The sequence below is a fragment of the Mercenaria mercenaria genome, chromosome 15 (assembly GCF_021730395.1).
Source record: "Mercenaria mercenaria strain notata chromosome 15, MADL_Memer_1, whole genome shotgun sequence".
NCBI classification, from domain to species: Eukaryota; Metazoa; Mollusca; class Bivalvia; order Venerida; family Veneridae; genus Mercenaria; species Mercenaria mercenaria.
In genome coordinates, this window is record NC_069375.1 from 18109894 (window position 1) to 18131222 (window position 21329).

At 33.8% G+C, this 21329-nt stretch overlaps 1 protein-coding gene across 3 annotated transcripts in view; it reads left to right on the forward strand.

The window, feature by feature from the left end:
- LOC123549374 (sushi, von Willebrand factor type A, EGF and pentraxin domain-containing protein 1-like) overlaps positions 1–18244 on the forward strand; it is a 95623-nt gene extending 77379 nt beyond the window's left edge. For all 3 annotated transcript variants that reach the window (XM_053524673.1, XM_053524672.1, XM_053524674.1), the window contains 3 exons: positions 4056–4240; positions 11912–12068; positions 16369–18244. In XM_053524673.1, the coding sequence (XP_053380648.1) occupies positions 4056–4240; positions 11912–12068; positions 16369–16658 (632 nt within the window). In that variant the 3' untranslated portion in view covers positions 16659–18244. The remainder of the gene's footprint in view (positions 1–4055; positions 4241–11911; positions 12069–16368) is intronic.
- The last annotated feature ends 3085 nt before the right edge of the window (positions 18245–21329 follow it).

A 21329-nucleotide genomic window follows, 5' to 3' on the forward strand; every position in this document is an offset into this window, starting at 1 on the left:
ACCCTCTTAACCACACCTGCGTACTATGGAAAAGGTTCCAGCTACGCGCCTGAGTCGCTGTTATTCACCATGACATTCGCTGTTAATTACCATGACATTTCCTACATAATTATGCTCTCCAATTGTTAAATGTTTTTTTTTTTTTTATATATATTTTCTTGTTAAATCATCCTAGAAGTAATTCAGTTCCATGCATTCCGGTTGTCTGTTTAACGATAATTTCCGGAACATCAACTTTCTTTCATGGGATACACGAAACTTAAGAAATAATATATCTCATCCAGTGATTTGTCGTTGAATAAATCATTGTTTGGAGTTCAGATGCGAAGGAATTATATCACGAGGGCGCAGCCCGAGTGATATAATAATACGCATCTGAACGACAAACAATGATTTATTCAAGAGTAAATCACTAAATGAGATATATTATTTCGATTCTAACACGTTACCAAGGATTTTTAAGTACATCCTTGGCGACATTCATTAAATATTTGCCCATTTTCAATTGGTTTCTTTTCCAGCGCGCCGCTATGCCGTTTGACGCTATGACGTAATAATTGTGACGCCAGAACAGTGATTTGTTGTATAATAATTCACTGTTTTCAGCCTTCTTTGTTTAATAGGAAAATGAATCGGATCGTGTTAGAATGAATAATAATCGATAGCCGTAAAGTTGCCAACCTGGATCTCTTTCAGAGATCTACGATTTCTTCAAGAGATCTAACTTGCACAAATATTTCATTGATAGAGCTTCAAACACCTGTGATCAACGTGCAGAACAACCTCAATTGTTTATTGTACACCCATCTGTTATATACGATAATGATATCGTTCTTAATATGATCCTGCATCTCAATCATACCCCTGGGCAATTATTGTACCCCCCGAAAACTAAGTTGTAAGGGGGTATACTGGTTTCAGGTTATCTGTCTGTATGTCTCTTAGTCCGTACGTCCGTCTGTCTGTCCGTCCGTATACACAATCTTGTGCGCACCATCCCTCCTCATCCCCTCCACACAACTCAATGAAACGTCACAAAAGTGATCAGTAACAACAGCAGTTGTGCATGGTGCATGTTAGGTTCTTTCAGATAAATATTCGGCAGAGTTATGGAACTTTGTTGTTGTTTTTACCATACTATGTACATACCGTCTGCATATGCAATTTTTGCGCGCCTAATCTCCCAAACCCTTACACAGAATTTAATGAAACTTCACACAAGTGATAAGTACCAACCCTAGTTGTGCATGGTGCATGTTATTTTCTTTCAGAAAAATATATCTGCAGAGTAATGGGACTTCGTTTTTTGTTACTTTACTATATACATACAATCCAAATAATTATGCAATTTTGGTGTGCGTCCAATTGCAATGTCAGTGTACTGTGCCAGTGCATGCGTGGGGTTCTACATTCATCACCTTTAATGATAGCTCTAGTTTTCATTTATGACTGTGAGTTGTTTGATTGGAACTCGTTGAAATCATTTCAGGACTTAAATGCAAGTTAAAAACATTTAAATCAATTGCGAGCCTCTTGGAGAAGACATTTAGTCTGGTATTACACTTAATATATATCGTAAAACTATTCAAGTGGCTGTCTCTTATTCGAAGTACAAAATATTAAATTCGTTTGTTACAAGATATGTAACAGGGATGTAAGATTATAAAAGTTCTTTGATTGCATCATGCAATTGGGCTTAACAATGGAAGTTTGGTTTTATGTAAATTTTGCAATCTCTGGAGGATACACTTTTTGCTCCAAATTCTAGACGATTTGAGTCATTTTCAAAGAATAAAGGTTCTATGTTTGAAAACATATTTAATTCAAATATATAAATCATGAATAAACAAATTCACGATTTGAACATGTATTTGGGAATGTTTAACATTAGCAAAATTATTTCCTGAACAATATCAAGAATATATAACTTGAGTTTGGATGCTATTATGGCATTGTAATGGGAATTTGACTTTGGAGTATATTTTACTCCGTCAAGTTTCGTCAAGATATCATTCGCATAATTTGACGGTATGTGTCGTCTCGCTCGATTGTATTGTCATTGAATGTACGAATATATGTCATGCACAGGTGATTGAGCTTTTTTATAGATGCCATTGTTAGTATTTTGTTTACTTTTTGACATTCGTTATACCATTACAATAACAATTTGCGTAGCCAGGAAACCTCAAATGATATCTACAAAGACGTACATCACTATGGTAGTATGATTAGGACATGCATTTATTATTCTTAAACATAAAGTTATCACGTTCGCACGACATATTATCTTGAGCGCACGACATTTTATCTCGTGTGCTTGACATCTTATCTCGTGCGCATTACATCTTATCTCTTGCGCTCGACAACTTATTTAGTGCACTTGACATGTTATCTCGTGCGTTTGACATTTTACCTCGTGCGCTCGACAATTTATCTAGTGCGCTTGTCATATTGTCTCTAGTGCGCCTGAAATCTTATCTGTGCACACGACACCTTATCTCGAGCACACGACATTTTATCTCGTGCGCTGGAAATATTTCTCGTGCGCTCGACATCTTATCTCGAGCCCAAGACATCTTATCTATATATTTTTGGACCCTTCGTGTGTATTTAGGTTATCAGTAAAACATACCGACAAGTAGTTAATTAGGGTCCGTCTATTCAAGTGATATTTAAACTTCCCACAAGTACAAGTTTATCACATCGTTTGGGAGAGCAGTGCACATAATTGGACATCCTATCTTCAAAATTAAACGAACATAATTAATGATGCTTATTTCATGTTATAATAGCAAAGCATCGCAGTTCGACTGATGATATTTATTTGCACACTGTTAGAAAGGGTAGAAAGTTTATTAAATTGCATGCATGAATATAGGGGAAACAGTGAAATTCAGTGTATTTATCTTATGAGTATAAACGGAAAACGGTTATAATTATAAATGAAATAAAAACAAAAAACGGCGGGAGGCATGTGTTTTAGCTGATGACCTGGAAACACACAAAGAGTCTCAATATATTATATATTAGATGTCGTGCGCATAAGCTGGAGGAGCGGGCGCTCGAACTCACATCCTCTAGTTTCGTAGTAAGCTGCTGACATGTTATAGTCACGGTTGCCGTGTATATAGTCTCGGAAAGGAAGCAGTCATGTTGGTTTTGCTGCAAGAACACTAAGTACTATCCTATGATTCAAACTATTGAATTAATATAAGACAATAAATACTATACAGAATGGAATAAATATTAAACGGCATACCGCAAAAATATATATACTGTATGTAACACATTTGTAGGACATAGATAGAAAATTGCGGAATAAAAAGAAATATTCAAATATTCATATTCTTGAGATATTTCTAAAAAGATCAAAGAAATACTGTAACGATTAAAATAATTATTATTACGACAAACCACATACATTTGAAGTATACATCCCAAATACTAATTTAGGACGATTAAAATATATCACACAATAAAAAAAATATGATTTTTTTCAATATTTTTCAACGTCTGACAATACATACGTATGCATTCCTGAATTGGAAATCGTAACGTATGTTTAAATATGATACAGACGCAAAAATCGGTATAAAAATGTAAAGAAACAGTTTGAATGATAGAACCACCGACTGGTGTCTTGCTTTTTTGACAATTTGACATGTGGACGCCCTTGAAACTTATTTCTGAAATAAAAAATAACAAGCTTAGCAGATTCCCATATAATCAGACACCGATACATTATTTTTATGGTCAGTTTCATAATAGATCATATGCTCCCAACAACGAAAACATTCGCTTCCTATTTTGCAACATTATTATTTATAGCAAATGAAATTTCTGCATGTAAAAAATATTATCTGTTTGTGCTTTCGAGTATTCTTTCCCTTTTTTGACTTGTTCTTTTGAGGAGTTCAAAAAATGTTTTTCTTGAATACTAAGTCTTTTTATTTTGAAGTCTAAGATGGATTGACTTTTATTTTCAAACTTTAATCAGTGTATACACTTTCACATCTTTGATAACTGGAAGTGTACAAAAGGTTCTTTTCTTACAGCCGTCGTATACCTGATAAGTGTGAAAACTGTTGCTGAATGGGAAAGTATTGGCGAAGGGACAGATGCTAAGGTGTATATTACTCTGCAAGGATTGAGTGGGAAAACAGAGAAAATATATCTTGTAGGATCGTTTGAAGCTGGTAATCTGGACGAGACAAGAGTGAAAGCTAAAGATGTCCGACCGGTACATATAATTAATTGTTTTGAATCAATAAAATGTAATTTACATGTAATTCAAAGTAACATTGTTAGTATGAATGGAAGTTGAGCCCGAATCACTTCATTTATCTCACAATATTGCTGTTTATACAAACACGAAAGCAATTTAATTATTTATTTTACTAGTTACTCTGTTTTCTAATAACAAACATCGACATATAAGATACACTTGCATATGAATGCACTTAACCAATACAAAGGGAAGCAGGGTTCTTTCTGTAAACACATATCTATAGCACTTGAAATTAAAACAAAATGAAGCAAATCATTTGCAGTATCTCAACATATCTTGCTCATCAAAACCATATCCGGGGTCATAAAAGTTCATAATATGTAACAAAATGTCATTAAAAACACCCAACTATTGCAAGTTTCTTTATTAGATATTTCAAAATCAAAGACATAGAAAGAGCAACGCTCAACAGCCAAGCCTAAACAAATCTCTACAACAGTGAATGTATGTAGTGATAAGCCAGTATGCAGCCTAGCCAAAATATAACTTTGACATAAGGAATAAGGTGTATGTACAGTGCAACCTTTGTAGAGCAACACCCTTTGGGAGATACAAATATTGACCATTATGTAGGGATTGTTGCTCTGGAGAGGTAAATTTTATAGTATAATTCGGCTTACTAGGGAAATGTTGATGTTGTTATAGAGAGATTTTTTGCTTAAGAGGGGGCCGTTCTGGTGAGGTTGTAATGTATTATCTATCTTACTTTATCCACAATATGATGATTTCAACAAAAGATATACATTAGTAACAAAACAAATACTCAGCTTTTGAACACAGTTGTCCAGTTAATATAACTAGATAACATCTTTAGTGTCATTTACATCGTCGGTCAACCGAGTAAATATAATATGGCAGCGTGCAGAATGTCACCCAGGCGAAAGGCAAGCGGTGACATTCTATTTCGAGGGTTGACGGTATCAGTATGATGCCATATAATATTTATTTTATTATACCGAACAAAATTAAGTACATGTACATAAAAATGTTGTTGTTTTTCTTTCTGACACTTATCGCATACTGTCGTCTGAATCGCCTGTGTACACATTGAATAGTGACGTCACTTCTATACGTGTACAAGGGAGGCAATCATTTCATGATTTGGCTAATTGCAGGCAGATCACTATCAAATCAAATGTAAGCTTCCACAGGTCTATCACTGTTATTCACAAGTAGTCCAAATATAAATAGTGTTAATCTTTTTTCCTTTCCTAGAGCCTTATCTCAATAGCAACGTATTTACTATTACTCTATCGCGTTTCAACATGTATCACTTTGCATTCTATCGAATTCCTATAGCATGCTAGATGAAAATGGCGGCGTAAGAATTTATTGTATCGAAAAGAGAAACTGAAAGAAGCGAAAAGGAGTAAATTTAACGGGTTGTATTTAACGAAATGTGGTTTTCTTATAAAAAAGTTAACACCCCCTTTTCTTTTCTTTTTCTTTTTGTAAAGTAGAGATATAGTTCTATATGGGAATATAAGTCTCTGAAAATCTGATATACTAGAAAACGTTGAAAAACCGTTAAAAAGAAAGATCATTTTATATGAAATAAAGAACAGCCGGCTTTAGTGGTGTTCAGCCGAAAATCTTGAAGCAGTTATTTGCCCTTATATGACATTCAAAATATTAGCGCGGTCACATCGAATCAATAAGATACGAAACGTTTCTGTAATATATATGTATATAACTGACGGATACGAGGGGTGTTCAGAAAATTTCGGGACAAGTGCCGAAAACATTCATATATTTTTTAAATATTTTTACACAATTCTTTAAACATACAAACTTTTCCGTGCTGTTGTGTCACTTTATAAGGATATACAGTGTTGTATTAGACTAAATGGTTTTGAGTCTCCATGGTTTGAAGTGAATTGTGGTCTTAAGCAAGGCTGCCCATTGTCGCCTGTCTTATTTAATTTATATATCAATGATTTAGTTACTGCTATTCAGGAATCGGGTATTGGGATTAAAATCAGTGACGATATTATTGGTATTCTACTATATGCAGATGATGTTGTTCTTGTTGCAGAAACTGCTAGGGATTTACAAAAGCTACTTGATATTCTTAACACGTGGTGTATTAAAAATAAAATGAGTATTAATGGTGATAAGGCAAATGTAGTTCATTTTAGAACAAACAGCTGTATTGTAACAGACCATGAATTTAATATAGGTTTATCCCCATATCAGTGGTACACTTTATAAACCCTTTGGGGTGTCATGTTAAATAAATTTTTTAGATTTTGCTGAAATGGCTAAGACTGTGCATTGTCGGCAGGAAGGAAGCGCTGGGCCTAGTTATTTCAAATGTAAACCTTTGGTGGTTCAGTACTCGCCCTTTTACAAAACTTATGATTCTACTGTCTGGCCAGTTATAAGCTATGCGCATCTATTTTGGGGGAAAAAATCATATCTGGAATAAATGCAGTCAAAATGGGGCAATGCGTTATTTTTAGGGGTTGGGAAATATACGCCAAATTCTGCCGTTTTGGGGGAGATGGGCTGGAAGCCAAAATTGTTAGACAATGGGGTACTGTTATAAGACAATATTGTAGATTTTTGAATATACCTGAAACAAGGTTGAAAAAAAAAGTGTTAAATTGGTCTAAATCAGCATCGGGCACCAAATGTAAAGAATGGTTTTTTTCAAAATTAGGGAAATGCTAAATTTTTTTAAACCCTCGGGGATCACAGTTACTTTCATGGAATACGGGGTAAATAAAAAGCAGTGAGAAAATGTTGAAAAGAAAATTGTTTGATGTAGAAATTGTTAAAATTGGAAACAATCTTTAGATAGAGTATCTTCATTTACAGGAAAGGTAGAAATAAGTTGGAACTTAAGAAACTTTAAGTCCGTCTTTGAGAATGAAATTATGTAAAACAGCGGTTTTACCATTCCATTATCGTAGAGCAATGCTTTATTTAGGTGTGGTGTGTAGCACCAATTCGACTAGAAACTGGGAGGTATGAAAACATACCTATACAAAAAAGAACCTGTTTTAACTGTACTGATCTTGTTGAAGATGAAAAACATGTCTTTTTTACACTGTCCACTCTATATGCAATCTAGGGAAGAGTGTATGCATCTATCAGAACTATTGTTAGTAATTTGAAAATTTATCTGATGAGGGAGAAATTAAATACTTTTTTTGAAAAACCATTGTATTGCTAAGTTTACAGCCAAAGCCTGCTTTAACATGTTAAAACATAGAAGAAGTTTAGTCTACTGTAGATAAATGTATATTTTATAGTAGACTATCGTATTTTATGTACATGGTAGTAAAAGGATGTTGTAAATTTTGACATCTTATATCAAATTTGATTTGACAGGATGAATTTCTTTAAAATCATTTTAGAAGTACTATTTTAGTTGTTTTTAGTTTGTCCGATTACAGGAGGAAATAAATGAAATCTACAAGAGGCGGTTGACCTTTGTCTTATGAAAGCAAAGCCAAGGTAACGCCTCTCGGATCTCGGTTTATAATTACCTTTTTTCCAGTTGTCAAGAAAAAGATCGGTTCACGACATCTTTTTTGTTGTATTTTATTTTTAGCTCGACTAGTCGAAGAATATGGGAGCTATCCTACTCGCCCCGGTGTCGGCGTTAGCATGAGCGTCACACAAATGTTAAAGTTTGCGAACCGCCCCAAATGTTTTCAGAGTTCATTGGGGTGTTGCTTTCATATTTTGCATACTTGTTTACCCCATTCTGTAAACGGGAGCAGACAACTCTATCAAGCATTTTGATTGAATTATGACCCCTTTTCAACTTAGAATATGCTTATTGTAATGTTTATGTTTGCGTGCCGCCCCAGGTATTTTTAGGGTCCATTGGGGTGTTGCTTTCATATTTTGCGTGCTTGTTTACCACCAAGACCCCAGTCTGTAAACAGGAGCAGACAACTCTATCAAGCATTTTGACTGAATTATGGCCCCTTTTCGACTTAGAATATGTTTATTGGAATGTTAAAGTTTGCGTGCCGCCCCAAATATTTTCCAAGTCCATTGGGGTATTGCTTTCATACTTTGCATAGTTGTTTACAATCATGACCTCAGTCTGTAAACAGGAGCAGACAACTCTATCAAGCATTTTGACAAAATTATGGCCCCTTTTCATCTTAGAATATGTTTATTGGATTGTTAAAATTTTACTAATAGCTTATATTATACTACCAAGCACTGAGAATAGTCGAGCGTGCTGTCAACTGACAGCTGTGGTTTAAAAATTTTTTAGAAATAAAATGACATGTATAGGATAAATAATAGAAATATTAATTAAAGTAAGCTATGCTTACCCGTCTCTTATAATTCTGTTAAGAATGGCATATGTATTTTAATAAGATTTTATTATGTTTTATTGTGACATACATATGATGAGACGTAAATAAACTATTGAATTGAATTGAATTACATAACTCCATATACCTTTATTCATTATTAGAAGCAAATTTACAACGCTAATTATAATTACCATAACAACTTTATGTAAACGTGTGCGCGGCAACTAAATGTTAAAATAATTGCAGAAAGTTTACGCCGTAATGTTGGACACAATACACATGTCAGATTTTCTCAAAATACCCCCGAATATTTACACACTTCTCGGTCTTGTAAACCCAAAATTTGAAACCGCAGTTGAAATTTAATTTGTCGGTATTCTCCTGATACACTCAGGAACAACCATTGGCAGGTCTTCGACGTCGTTCTTGATAGTGGAGCTTGTCAGCAAATTATATCTTCACCATAACAACGCAACACCCCATACGTCTGTCGTTACCAAGACAACACTAGCTGGGCTAGATATACTTAAACTATACCACATCCCCGTATTCTCTAGACCTAGCAATATGTGACTTAGCTTTCCCCCACTATTTAAAAACGAGAACATTGGTATTATTACAAATTATATAATAGTCCCTTAAGCATGGTAAATCGTTTGGCTTCATACCGTCTGGATAAATTGTTTTAAGTTTTTATATCCAGACTGTTTCTTTGCACAGTCTTATTTATCATTAAGGATAACGCCGAACCGGATAATGAAAAATCCCCAAAAAAAGATGATTTATGTTCATAAAGTGAAAAGCGACATTAGACAAGTAACTTGAAAACCATTCATCATAATTTCTGTTGTCATTACGATGGCTATTCATACGTTTCGAAAACTGTTGGTTTGTTTGTCTAACATAATGTTTGTGACAACTTTCCTTACACCAAAAAATATATAAAAAAATAAAAAAAAGCCGTAACGTGATATTTGCTTTATAACTACTTAAGGAACTTCTTACCTTCTTACCATGTTGGATCATAATTTCAAGCCCCACAATTCAGGTCGTTTTATATGAAAATTTGTGTTTTTTGAGAAAGTTTGTGCCCCTTTTGTACGTTCAATATGTTATTGGCAAATTATTCTTTTCCTTAAATAGCTTTTAAACTAATAGAGAATTCAAAAGAATTGTACATAACCTGTCGGTTCTGATGAGGAGTTCAGATTTAAAAATTCCCCTTAATATGACTGCCTTTTAATACAAAAACGTCTTTCTATTTAATTGTGTTTATTTTTCCCCCAAAGCACAAGAACCATTTTTTTTTCTGCTCTGAACAATAATAAAGTTCTTTTTTCTCTTTTTACATGTTTAATAATTATTCAAGTTTAAATTTTATTTTAAGAGAAAGCAATACAACTTAATGTACGTTAGTATGTACGTTTTTTATATCAAACAATCGTAAATTACTTCATTAATATTAAATCAAAGAAAACGGTCGGTCATATAATATAGTAAACTTTTCTGAATAAGCTCGGATAAATTAATTTCTACTAAAACCGCACATGACGGCTGACAATATGTTACGCACGATCATTATTGGTTACTCGGACTTCTTAATTTCCGGTTTGCTTCTCTGTGTTGAAATGCGGTTATTAATTCCCGTCATTAATAAAGTTCCTTTTTCTTTTCACCCCAAATTGTACACAAAAGACATTAATAACATAACGGACAAAATATTTTATTTATTTCCTTTTAATTGTCATGTTTTTATTTTTATATCGGCGTTTTTGATATTTTACAAAGTATGCCTTATCCTTTAATTGAGTTACATTCGTTTTGCTCCCTTTTTTCGAAGGTGATATGGTATATATCCATAATAGATAAAACTATTTTCAAAACGCTACACCAACCGTATTAGAGTTTAGTGCTACTGATATATAATACTAACTTTAAAAAAATAATAATAAAGAAACTATGGGTAAATAAAAATATAGTTAAAAAAAATCCGACAGTTTTTGGCCATAATAAACTTTTCCTTAAAAATTTCATTTGTCAATCAGTATATCAAATTTAGAACCGGCATTTTTTTAACAAGTAAACAAATGATATCTAACTTATACATTCTCCGACAGCTCAATGTGTTTCCGTTTGGATGTAGTCTTGGGAAAAGTCAGTTTAAAGGGAAATCAAGCATTGTCTATTCTGTAACAAAAAGTTTTTAATATATTTTCTTGCCTACCTAGCGGGGAAAATATACATTTATTTTGAGCACGCGCCCGGGGGTAGATATTCCGTCCCTTTCCCTAGAGAAAAACCTTGTCTAAATAGCGTGCACTAAGGTGAAGTCACATAGTATGGTACCATTTGGTGATGTCACAGGGTGAGAAAATGTGCAGCCAACCGGGACTCGAACCCGGGGCCCTCAGAATACCGTTCCGATGCTCTACCGACTGAGCTACCCGGCCGCCTACACATTTTCTCCCCGTTTTAATATTCAAGTTCTATACCGTGACAGTGACGTCATAAACATTATAAATAATGTCAGGAAATACCCAAACATATTTGTCTCCACGATCTATTTTGAACATGATAGGCAAAAAAAAAAGATCTAACATGTCTGCCTGTGTAAGACAGCTGTTTTCCCTACTCTCGGGACAGCATGGATAAATAACCTCGCTAACGCTCGGTTTTCCATTCCACACTGTCCCTCGGGTAGGGAAAACCCGTCTTAACAGACAGGCATGTAAGATCCTTATAATCACGTTATTCTTTTTACAAAAATCTCCTATGCTACCTCTGGAAAACTTTCAGATAGCTAATCAAACGCGCTCTAATTTTATAAAGCCTCATTTTGTGTTTTCTGAACATACCCTGCCTGCTCTTCTGGTAGAAAAGGAGTGTATTTGAAAATGTTTAGCAACATACATTTGGATATCATATCATTTATCGTATATTATTCATTATTCAATGGGCATAACCCTGAAATAATTTTAAACTTTTAACAAACGTTTTAAGTCACTTTTTTAAATTGTTTAACATACATAAAAAACCAAAAGATAATCACGCGTGTGAAGACATCCCCGTCGGAAATGACAGTCACTGTGTTGTGCGTTATTTACCATACAAAATGTAACTTAATCAATGCTTTTAAGTGCTTCAAAAGATTAATGGTGATTTAAAAAACCCTCCCGCGCGGCCTTGAGTAAAAAAAATCCGCCAATAAAAGGTCTATTATGTTATTAATGAAGTTGGTTTTTTTTTCGGTCCGCCGGTTGAAAGGAACAGACTTTTCATAATTTTTATCTTAAATATCACATAGTATTCTCAGTTTATATTTTGGGATTATTTTCAGATTACCAGAGTTGTGATAGGACATGATGGTAGTGGCAGTTATCCTAATTGGTTACTTGACTACGTTTCAATATATGTAGAGAATATGGAGGAATATTACGTCTTTAGGCATAATGACTGGGTGACGGATGAAAGAGATGTTCTTTTGCCTAGACAAGGTTCGATTATTACTTTGTATTTCATAAGTCAGGATGCTTTTTAAAATGTTTAATTAACTAAGGGGCAAACCATTTGAACTTCTTAAGGGACAAGGTGGTGGTGGGGTGGAGCAAAACTTTTTTCTGCCTTCTATGGAAGTCTGAATATTTTTGTATTTTAAACAATAAATCCTGCATTCTGCTAAGTTTTAGGAAAAATGTCATTAACTGAAGTTTCAAAAGATTAGTGTTTCGCTCAAGAAAAGTTTGTTTTTAAATAAAGTTTTTATTATAAAGGGTAAAAATTATACATATCATTTCTCACATTTTTTGGTATATGTGTTTGAGAGCTATTCTTAATACAAGGCCACTGCGTGAAAGTCCCTCGCCCACAGGAGCTTTGACTCATGAAATACATGTAAGTGCAAAAGGAGTTTTAAAACCATATTCCAAAGTTTGAAAGTTATATCTGTAACAACTCTTTGAAAAATTGTCATTTTTGTGCATATTCAAAGGCTGATTTCCTACAAGGTTTCAAAGCAGTATACCATTACGTAAAGTGTTTTGAGAAAGTGTCATTTTGGGGAATTTTCAAAGACGTCAAAAAATCTACAAAAAAATGCTAATTTCTTCAAAGTCAATGTCAGTAAGGGACCATGACTTATAATATGGATGTAAAATAATTTTTGAACCGCCCTACAAAGTTTCAAAACAATACATATATAACGATTTTTGACAAAATGTCACTTTTGTGAATTTTCAAAGAAGAAATCTAAAAAATGACAGTTTCTTCAAGGTAGATATCACCTGAATTTGGATCGCTTAGTCTTGCGTCAACTTGAAGTGGGTGAGACAAGAAAATTGGTTATCTTATTTTAAGAAAGTGTTGTATTATTTCTGTATGAAGTGGGAAGGGGTCATCCCACGTAAAATTTTGAAAATCCTGAATTCTAAGGGGATTTCAACACTGATTATGGTTGTCGATTAATTTAAGTTTAATTGTTATACTGTCAACAAAACTTGGAAGAAAGGTAATCCGTATTGTAAGTAGACATCTTTATTAGGGTGCAAGATCCTTGTAGGAAGTATTACTGCCAAGGAAGTATTAATGCGGATGGTTTTGAATATTTCAACACTCAAATGCTGAATTCTAGTGAGATGTAAGAAATAATTATCAGTATGGTCTTATAAATAAAAAGGAAGTATATACATAAAAGATGGTGCTCCCCTCCCCCACCTCTCTGCTCTAAAGCTTATGTATACAGTATAGATTGCTATTCATATTTATAGGTTTTATCGTTTTAGATTAAGAAAAATTAAGCAATGTGAAAAAACAATTAGATATATTTTTAGGGTTTTAGCTTTGTATCGGGAAATATGCACGAGTTTTGCAGTGGATATATTGCGCGACTTTAGGAGCGCAGTATTCTTCCGCTAAAGAACGAGTGCATATTTCCAGATGCAAAGATAATAACTTTTTATTAGATACGTATGTACACGTGTAAGTATAATGCAAATATCATGAATTTGTTCAATAGCCTAAATAAGACTGACCATACTGAACTAAATAAAAGATTTAATGCAACGATACACATTAAATCACGTCACGCACCCGATATGAAATTCATACGTCAATGTATGGAAAATATTGACGTTTCCGGTTCTATTGTAACTTAACGGGGAGTAGAAACGGGTATGTAACAAACTGAAATAATCAGTGTAACATTTTGCAGTCAAAATCATACTTCACAAAATCAATCTGGCACTCTTCTTCAGCAGTGTCAAATATTTAATTTGATAGAAATGCTGCTCAGAAAAAGTGTTATGATGATTATAAATACTTACCTTATTAGGTAATGATAAAATATTAAATATCAAAGCAGTTTCGGAACAAAGAATGTTGTTTTCAGAGTAATGGAAATATTTTTTTAATCTGAGCCTGAAATTTTTTTCAGTGATTTTGGGAGTCAAAATATATTTTTATATTTTTCAATATGCTGAAGCCAGAATATTTTTTCAATCAAAACACAAGACATGTTTTTTTTTTCCACAAAAAAAAGGAAAAATCCCAGCCCCCCCCCCCCCCCACCCCCCAACCACACACACACACACACACACAGTTGCTCAGTGTAACCCGGCAGTTATTGAGATTTTTCCTACGAGGCAGTTATTTGGCCCCGGGTCCTATTTCTAAAATCTCCACAGCGAAATCTACATATGTCAAAGGGGACTTTGCTGCAGTAAAGGACTCTCTAACTTGAATTCAGCTAGCTATAGAGCTTGAATTGAACGGATCTAATTAGAGATTTAGACGATCTAAACAGCCAACGTTAAATATTTTGATAATATCCAATAGGTACTGTGAGACATCTGCGAAGTAACTATTCAGCCTGATCAGCAGATCACACAAGAGACTTTGGAATGCTTGTAAATTTATATCTGGTTTATTCCGCCCAGACTAAGTATTTATAAGACAAGTAGTCTGCTATTTTAGTCAACAGTCAGTTTGACTCCTCAACATTGCGCATATTTTAGGCACTTTCAAAGTACATGATATATATTTTATGAGGTCATGATACATTACTGTACAGTTAGTTGTCCCCCGTCGTTTCGGAAGAGACAGAAATTGGATGCGTCAGTCCGTACGTCATTTCGTCACACTTGATTTCCATTACTCTTCCATCCATGACATGATTTTAAAATAACTTTGTAAAATGTTTCTCATAAAGCGAATAAGTGGCAAGCGCAAAGCATAGACCCATGATTCCATGGTCAAAATCACATCTGAGGTTAAATGTTAACAGAGCCTGTTTCGTGTCCAGTCCATATCCATGTCGCCTTCCAGGGATTTCGCGTCCTTAACTCAACCATTCTCTGAGGGATTTCAAAATCACTTGGTAGAAATGTTCCCTATAATGTGTCGCCTGCAAGACCGAGACCATTGTCTCAAAGGTCAATGTCACACTTAGAAGTCAAAAGATCATAGATCAGTTTATTGTCTGTTTAATGACTTGGCACAAACAGTCGCCTGTAAAAGTATTTGTTGCATGTAAGACCAAGACCTCTAGCTCAAGGTCAATGTCAAACTTGGATATAAACATTCTGGGCCCAGTGTTCGAAACTGTAACGGGCTGTTAAACTAACCGCCTGTTAAATTTTGATTAAAAATTCTAGTCTTGGCGGGAAACACTAGCACGATGTTATAATTTTACTGTAAAGACATTTTAGTGTTCATAATCATTAACTCATATATTTTTTTTTCAAGATTTTCTAAAATGTCGAAATATAACTCTAAAAAGTTAATCGACCGTTAGCTTAATCGCTTGTTAACGTTTTGGACAACTAGGCCCTGGTCCTTTTTTTTTCTTTTTTGACCGGTCTGTAACTTTTTATGCTAGGATGTATATTCAAATAACTTGTCATGTTCACAATTACCAGGCATTGTGTAATGTGCAAAACCCAAACCCCTCTCTCAAAGATAAAGGTCAAAGGCTCCCAAGTAAAATTTTTCTTCTTTTCTTTTGTGGGAGGGAGGTAAATGAAAGTACGTCCCTTTTAGATGATAAAGTGCAATACATGTGATTTTCGTCATTTCATCCTCCCCACCCACCCCACCCCGCACTAATTTGAAAATGAAATTATGTTTCAAGTAAGATGAGCGGTATCTTTAGATAAAAAAGCTATTAAAACTGTAGTTTTCTAGAATGCAAACCCAGTAACTAGTTATTGTGAATGTCGTGCGTTTCAGTTGTTTATTAATAACCTCCCTTTGATATGATAAAATGATACACTACAATTGTATTTCTTTATTTCTTACCGATTTAAAACTTAGCTATATCAGGTATTAACATTAAAAAGCATTTATAATTGATAGTTTTACACAATTTTTCAAACACAAAACTCCTCATAAATTATATGACATATAGTTATGCTTTGTAGCAAATTTGTTGCCCCCTTACTATGAAGAAGATGTGGTATTGCCTGGCAGTATGTTTTGTGATCTATGCCCCTAGACGGGGGAATTTAGTAACACATTACAATTTCTTGTTTTTTTTGTTGTTTTTTTTTTTTGTTGTTATTGTTGTTTTTTCCGTGTGACTAATATTGTTATTTACTGTAATTGCCATTCTCAAAAGTTTAACATTATATTTCTTTTTATCTGTAACAATTGTGTATTTGTATACACTGAACCTATCATAAGGATTTAACAGGTGCACGTGTCTGATTACTTCATGTATTATTCATGCATTCATTAACCTTTGAAATTTTTCGATGGATTATACAATATTAAAATCTTTTATCCCTTACTTGTATACTTTAGGACTTGATCAACAAACTTGCATCGATTCATTTGATAGTGGTCATAAGTGGTATCCAAAATGGGGATCCATAAGACGTAAAGACGGGTATGAAATTGGCAGAGGCGGTAGAATGTCACTGAGAGGATGTAAACAAGCATGCATCAACCTACAGAACATGCAGTGTGTTGCAGTGAAATATAGCAACGACGATGAGAAAATTTGCCATGGTTTTGCCGTATCCGATAAACGCTATTTTTCTGAAAGTCATGGAAGATGGAAGTCACCAGTGTATTTACGAACATGCAAATAATCTGAAAAACAGTTATAGCAAAGGGAGCGATTGTTAATGGAATGATTATTTGATCATGAAAGTATTTCTTTTTTTCTATACCAATGGTAGAGATTATATAGTTTATAAAATTTTGCTACTTAAAGATATATTTTGCCCTAAGTTCATATTTGAAAACATTAACCATTACTATACAGTAAATATGTCAACTTAAAGCAAAAATGTTTGAGTTGAAGTATTGTGCATTAAGTGTAATAATATAATAATAATATATAAGTGAACACAAAATGAATCTATAATGTTACTAAAATCAGAAGTCAATTGTTGTAGATGGAGAAGGGAATATCCGGTTCGAGGGTATCTGTTTATGCGGTAACGAGGCTCGGCCAGTCTGGTGTACAAGGTTATGGCCTTTTAATGTTTGCGACTAAAGCTTTGAATATAAAAAATCTTATATCTAGCCAAATTGAATACATTTCATGATGATTTCCGACACTTAAATCAATATGTAAAAATAAAATATTTTAGCAACAAATGAGCATAGTACATCTTTAAGTAGCATTCACTTTATGTAATAGGCTTATTTAATGGCTTGCCTTTCAGTAATCTAGACAATTTGCATAGTTCTGACTATTGACTAGAAGTAGTTAATTAAACAATGTTCTTTACACTACATCAGTTTACATTAAGTTTTTAATATTTTTTAGTTTTGACTTTAATATTACAAACCAGGATTGTTTAGGATCGGCGTCAAACATATAAAATAGAATAAAATCGTCTTTTTAGTTCATCTGAGCACAAAGTGCTCAGGGTGAACTATTGTGTGTGTTACTTGGATGATCCTCTTTAAATATTGTTCAAAGAATTGAATTCCACATTGCCATGGCAACCGAAAGGAAAATATTTAAAAATATTCTTGTCCAAAACCGCAAGGCATAGATGTCCGATATTTGGCATATGTCATCATCTAATGGTTCTCTATAAAGACTGTTGGGATGAAAAGAGGCCCCGCCTCGGGGATCTGAAGTTTTACATAGACTTATATAGGAAAAAACTTCAAAAATCATCTTTTCTGAAACTGCAATACCTAGGCTTTTGATATTTGGTGAGTTGCATTGCCTAGTGATCCTCTACCAAGATTATTAAAATTACATGTATGCCTGTGAGATGAAAAGAGGCCCCACCCAGGGGTCCCCAAGTTTTACATAGACTTATATAGGAAAAACTTTAAAGATCTTCTCGCCTGAAATCGCAAGACCTAGACCTTTGATATTTGTGCACGTGCATAGCCAAGCACGGGATTTTAGCAAAAGAAAAAAATTATTTTACAGATATTTGTGTAGGCATTTAGGTCAATAAAACGATGTAAAAAATTCACTAGCTTACGTTTTAAAATAAAACAAAATATCTACATTCTTCAAGGTTCTAGTTGGAAGTTTTGCTTATTCACATACCTTAAAATTGAGAATACTAATGGTCAAAGTTGTTAAAGACGCTCACTACAGTTTCGTAATCTTTTTCCCAATAATAGATTTGGATAAAATGTTCTGTATTACAAGATCATGTTATGATGTATTGAAAAATGAAATAAAAATACTAGGTCACCAGCACTGTTTTAATCTTATTTGCCCCTAAATATGGTGCTATCTTTAACATTTTTCAAAATTTCCATACCCCTAATATATATTTCAGTAAAGTACAATAATCAGCATAGATTTGACATCTATGCATTTTTATAACTGAAAACAAAATATCTAGTGGAAACATGCTCAGAGAAATCAAAAGAAATTGATTTTGTAAAAAAAAAGAATACTTTCTCAGCAGACTCAAGGGGTATTTTTTCATATTTTTGTCGATCTTAACTTGGTATTTCTGCTATTTTATCGAGTTTCACAGAATAGAATTAAATCAAACTTTGCACATACATTTGGTTATGTCTACCTAATCTGAAACAAAAAGAAAATTGATAGGTAACCATATTAGATTTGGCTTAAATCAAATTACAACAAGGCGGGGTGTGGCGGGCATTTATACAACGCAGGTTGGTACGAAATACGTAATCAATTTTTATTTCAAACAAGGGCATATATTCAGCCAAACTCTTGACATTATTCTGTATTTATCCAGAGCTTAAGGCAAAGATAGTTAACAAGAGGATCAAATAGCCCTAGGTAGCTCACCTGGGGAATATCCGGAATAAACTCGCTGAAAGTGTGACTGAAGAAACTGTTTTTTTTTCTTTATTTCTGTAAGAAGAAATCATGTCGTCAGATGCATCCTTTACCTTTAACATATAGGGGTTGTCTACTCCATATAGCCAATTACCCCACCAAGTTTGAAGAGCGCAGGTTAAATGCTTTTCGACAAATGCTACGGAAACTCTTTAAGTGTTTGAGCAAGTGACCTAGAGATATATATCAAATTATCAAACGGCAGATTTCTTGACAAGCGGATTTTCACGCGTTTCTGAAGTATTTTGATGTCATAGAATGATATAGGTTTCGGCCATTCTCCGAACAAAACCTAAAATTCACGAATACATATGTACGGTATCGGTATGGTACGGTGATTAGAAACAACAAAATTGGCACGGTGTTGGGGTAAATATCGACCCGTCCGAAAAAACTACCGCGAGCGCCTTTTAGATATTAATGATATTAACTGCGTGCAAATCTAATGCATCCATTGCTTTGATTTTTGAATTTTTAACTCATATTTTTCTGAAAGGTGTTTTATTATTTCCTTTTAATTGGAGATGAGATTTTTATATTCGATTTAATATCACTTTTGTCATAAATAACTAGTGAGTTGTTTGAGTAATTCTTTATTTTAAAGTATCCAAAATTGATTGTTAAACAATTATCACAAGTAATTCAGTTATCCAAAATTTTATCCTTTAACTTACACATCGAGCAAAAATGTGTTTTAACAATTTTTATTATCTCCCTTTTTAAACGGTACAAGTTACATAGGAGTTTTCTTGAGATGCATTTTACATTATTTTAAAGTATATAAAATAAGTTTGCCGCAACGTGTTTTTACGACGTTTCCCGTATTTTTGCTATGACGTTACGTCATTGTGTTATTTCAAAATGTAACTGCCTGAAGATATGTACATCAGAAAGCGCTAGCAGTGAAAAATCAAATTATTGAAACAATCTCAGAAGTCTATATACCGCTGTTTTTCCCAAGAAATCGAACCTTTTTTTATATTTAAATGTATATATAATTTTTAGCGACAACATTTTCGTCTGTCTGATGACTTCTCAGTACCTTGTCGTTTACTTAATACATTTCTTTTTTTCCGAATGTTTCAATTGTTCTTAAGAAAACTGACCAGTGCTAGGTGGAACGAAAGATGATGCACTATTCACGACCTCTGCTGAATAGATTCTCTCAAACCAAATATGTTGGTTGCATTTTATGCTTCTAAAGAATATTCTAATAGATTCTATTCCAGAATTCTTTCAAACTGTTTGCTTAGCTACATGACCCTGGACACGCAACCAAGCTATTGATCGGCAAAATACTATTAATCGATGATTCATTTAATATACGAGGAATCTTTCAAAATATATGCCATACTTAATTTACCCATCATACAAAACTTTTTTACTATGATAAAACAATTAAGTAAAGTAAAAACTGACTTTAAAGATCGGTCGTAGAAATCTAGCGGTGTGCCGTAACCATGGTAACGGCTACAGAAGCTGGTAATCGCGGAAACTCAAAAAACTTTCTTGTGTCATATTTCAAAAGGTAGTAGTATTAGAAATTTGATTTTTTATAATTTTCATTAAGTTATAAATACCTATTGTTTGCAGTGATTATATTCTAAATATCTTATTTAATTTCTTAACTGTCTTCAGCACGTGTAATTTTAGTAATAAGCACGTGCATTCAGTTGTAAATCAGCAAGGTGCTTTTTTTAATCAGAAAATGTTTTCTGGACTTAATTACAACTATTGCTGATTTTTGGCTTGAAGATGTTTTATAATACGCATGCAATTAAAATTCTAAAAATTTTGATACGCCAATTTAACATCATTTTATATATTAATGCAGAGGATTGCATGCCATATAGGCTATTAAGTCACTTCCCTTTTCAATACATATGGCCAATGAAGTTAATTAATAATGCGTTAAAAAAAAGCGGAAAAAATCCAAATCGTCGCCAGATACGGAGCAACAATCGTCAAAGCGATTTTCAACAATGGCTCAGGTGGGCGCGAATAATGGAACACAAAATGGACATTTCAATCAAATGTTAGCAGGTCAGAACTTTATGATGTCAAACCCTATGTACTATAATAATAGTAACAGTAACAGTCAATTTATGCAAATGAACTCTGCTTCTCCTGCATTTTCTCCTAACAATACACCTTCATCGCCGATGGCCAATACGCATCAAATGGACATGCTATCTGAGATCTTACAACGTCTCAATTCAATGGATCAAAAATTGACCCAGTTAGATACAATACAGTGTTCGGTCACAAAACTAACGGGACGCATTGATATAGTTGAGCAGACGATCAAAGGTTTTGAGGTCAAATTTCAAGAAATCGAGAGGAGTCGTCAGTTTGACAGTAATGACCTCGAGGAATTCAATAAAAAGCAACGGCAAATTGACTCTTCGTTGGCTAATCTGCGTAAGCTTGAATCGGAGCAACGTACTAAAGAACAGGAATT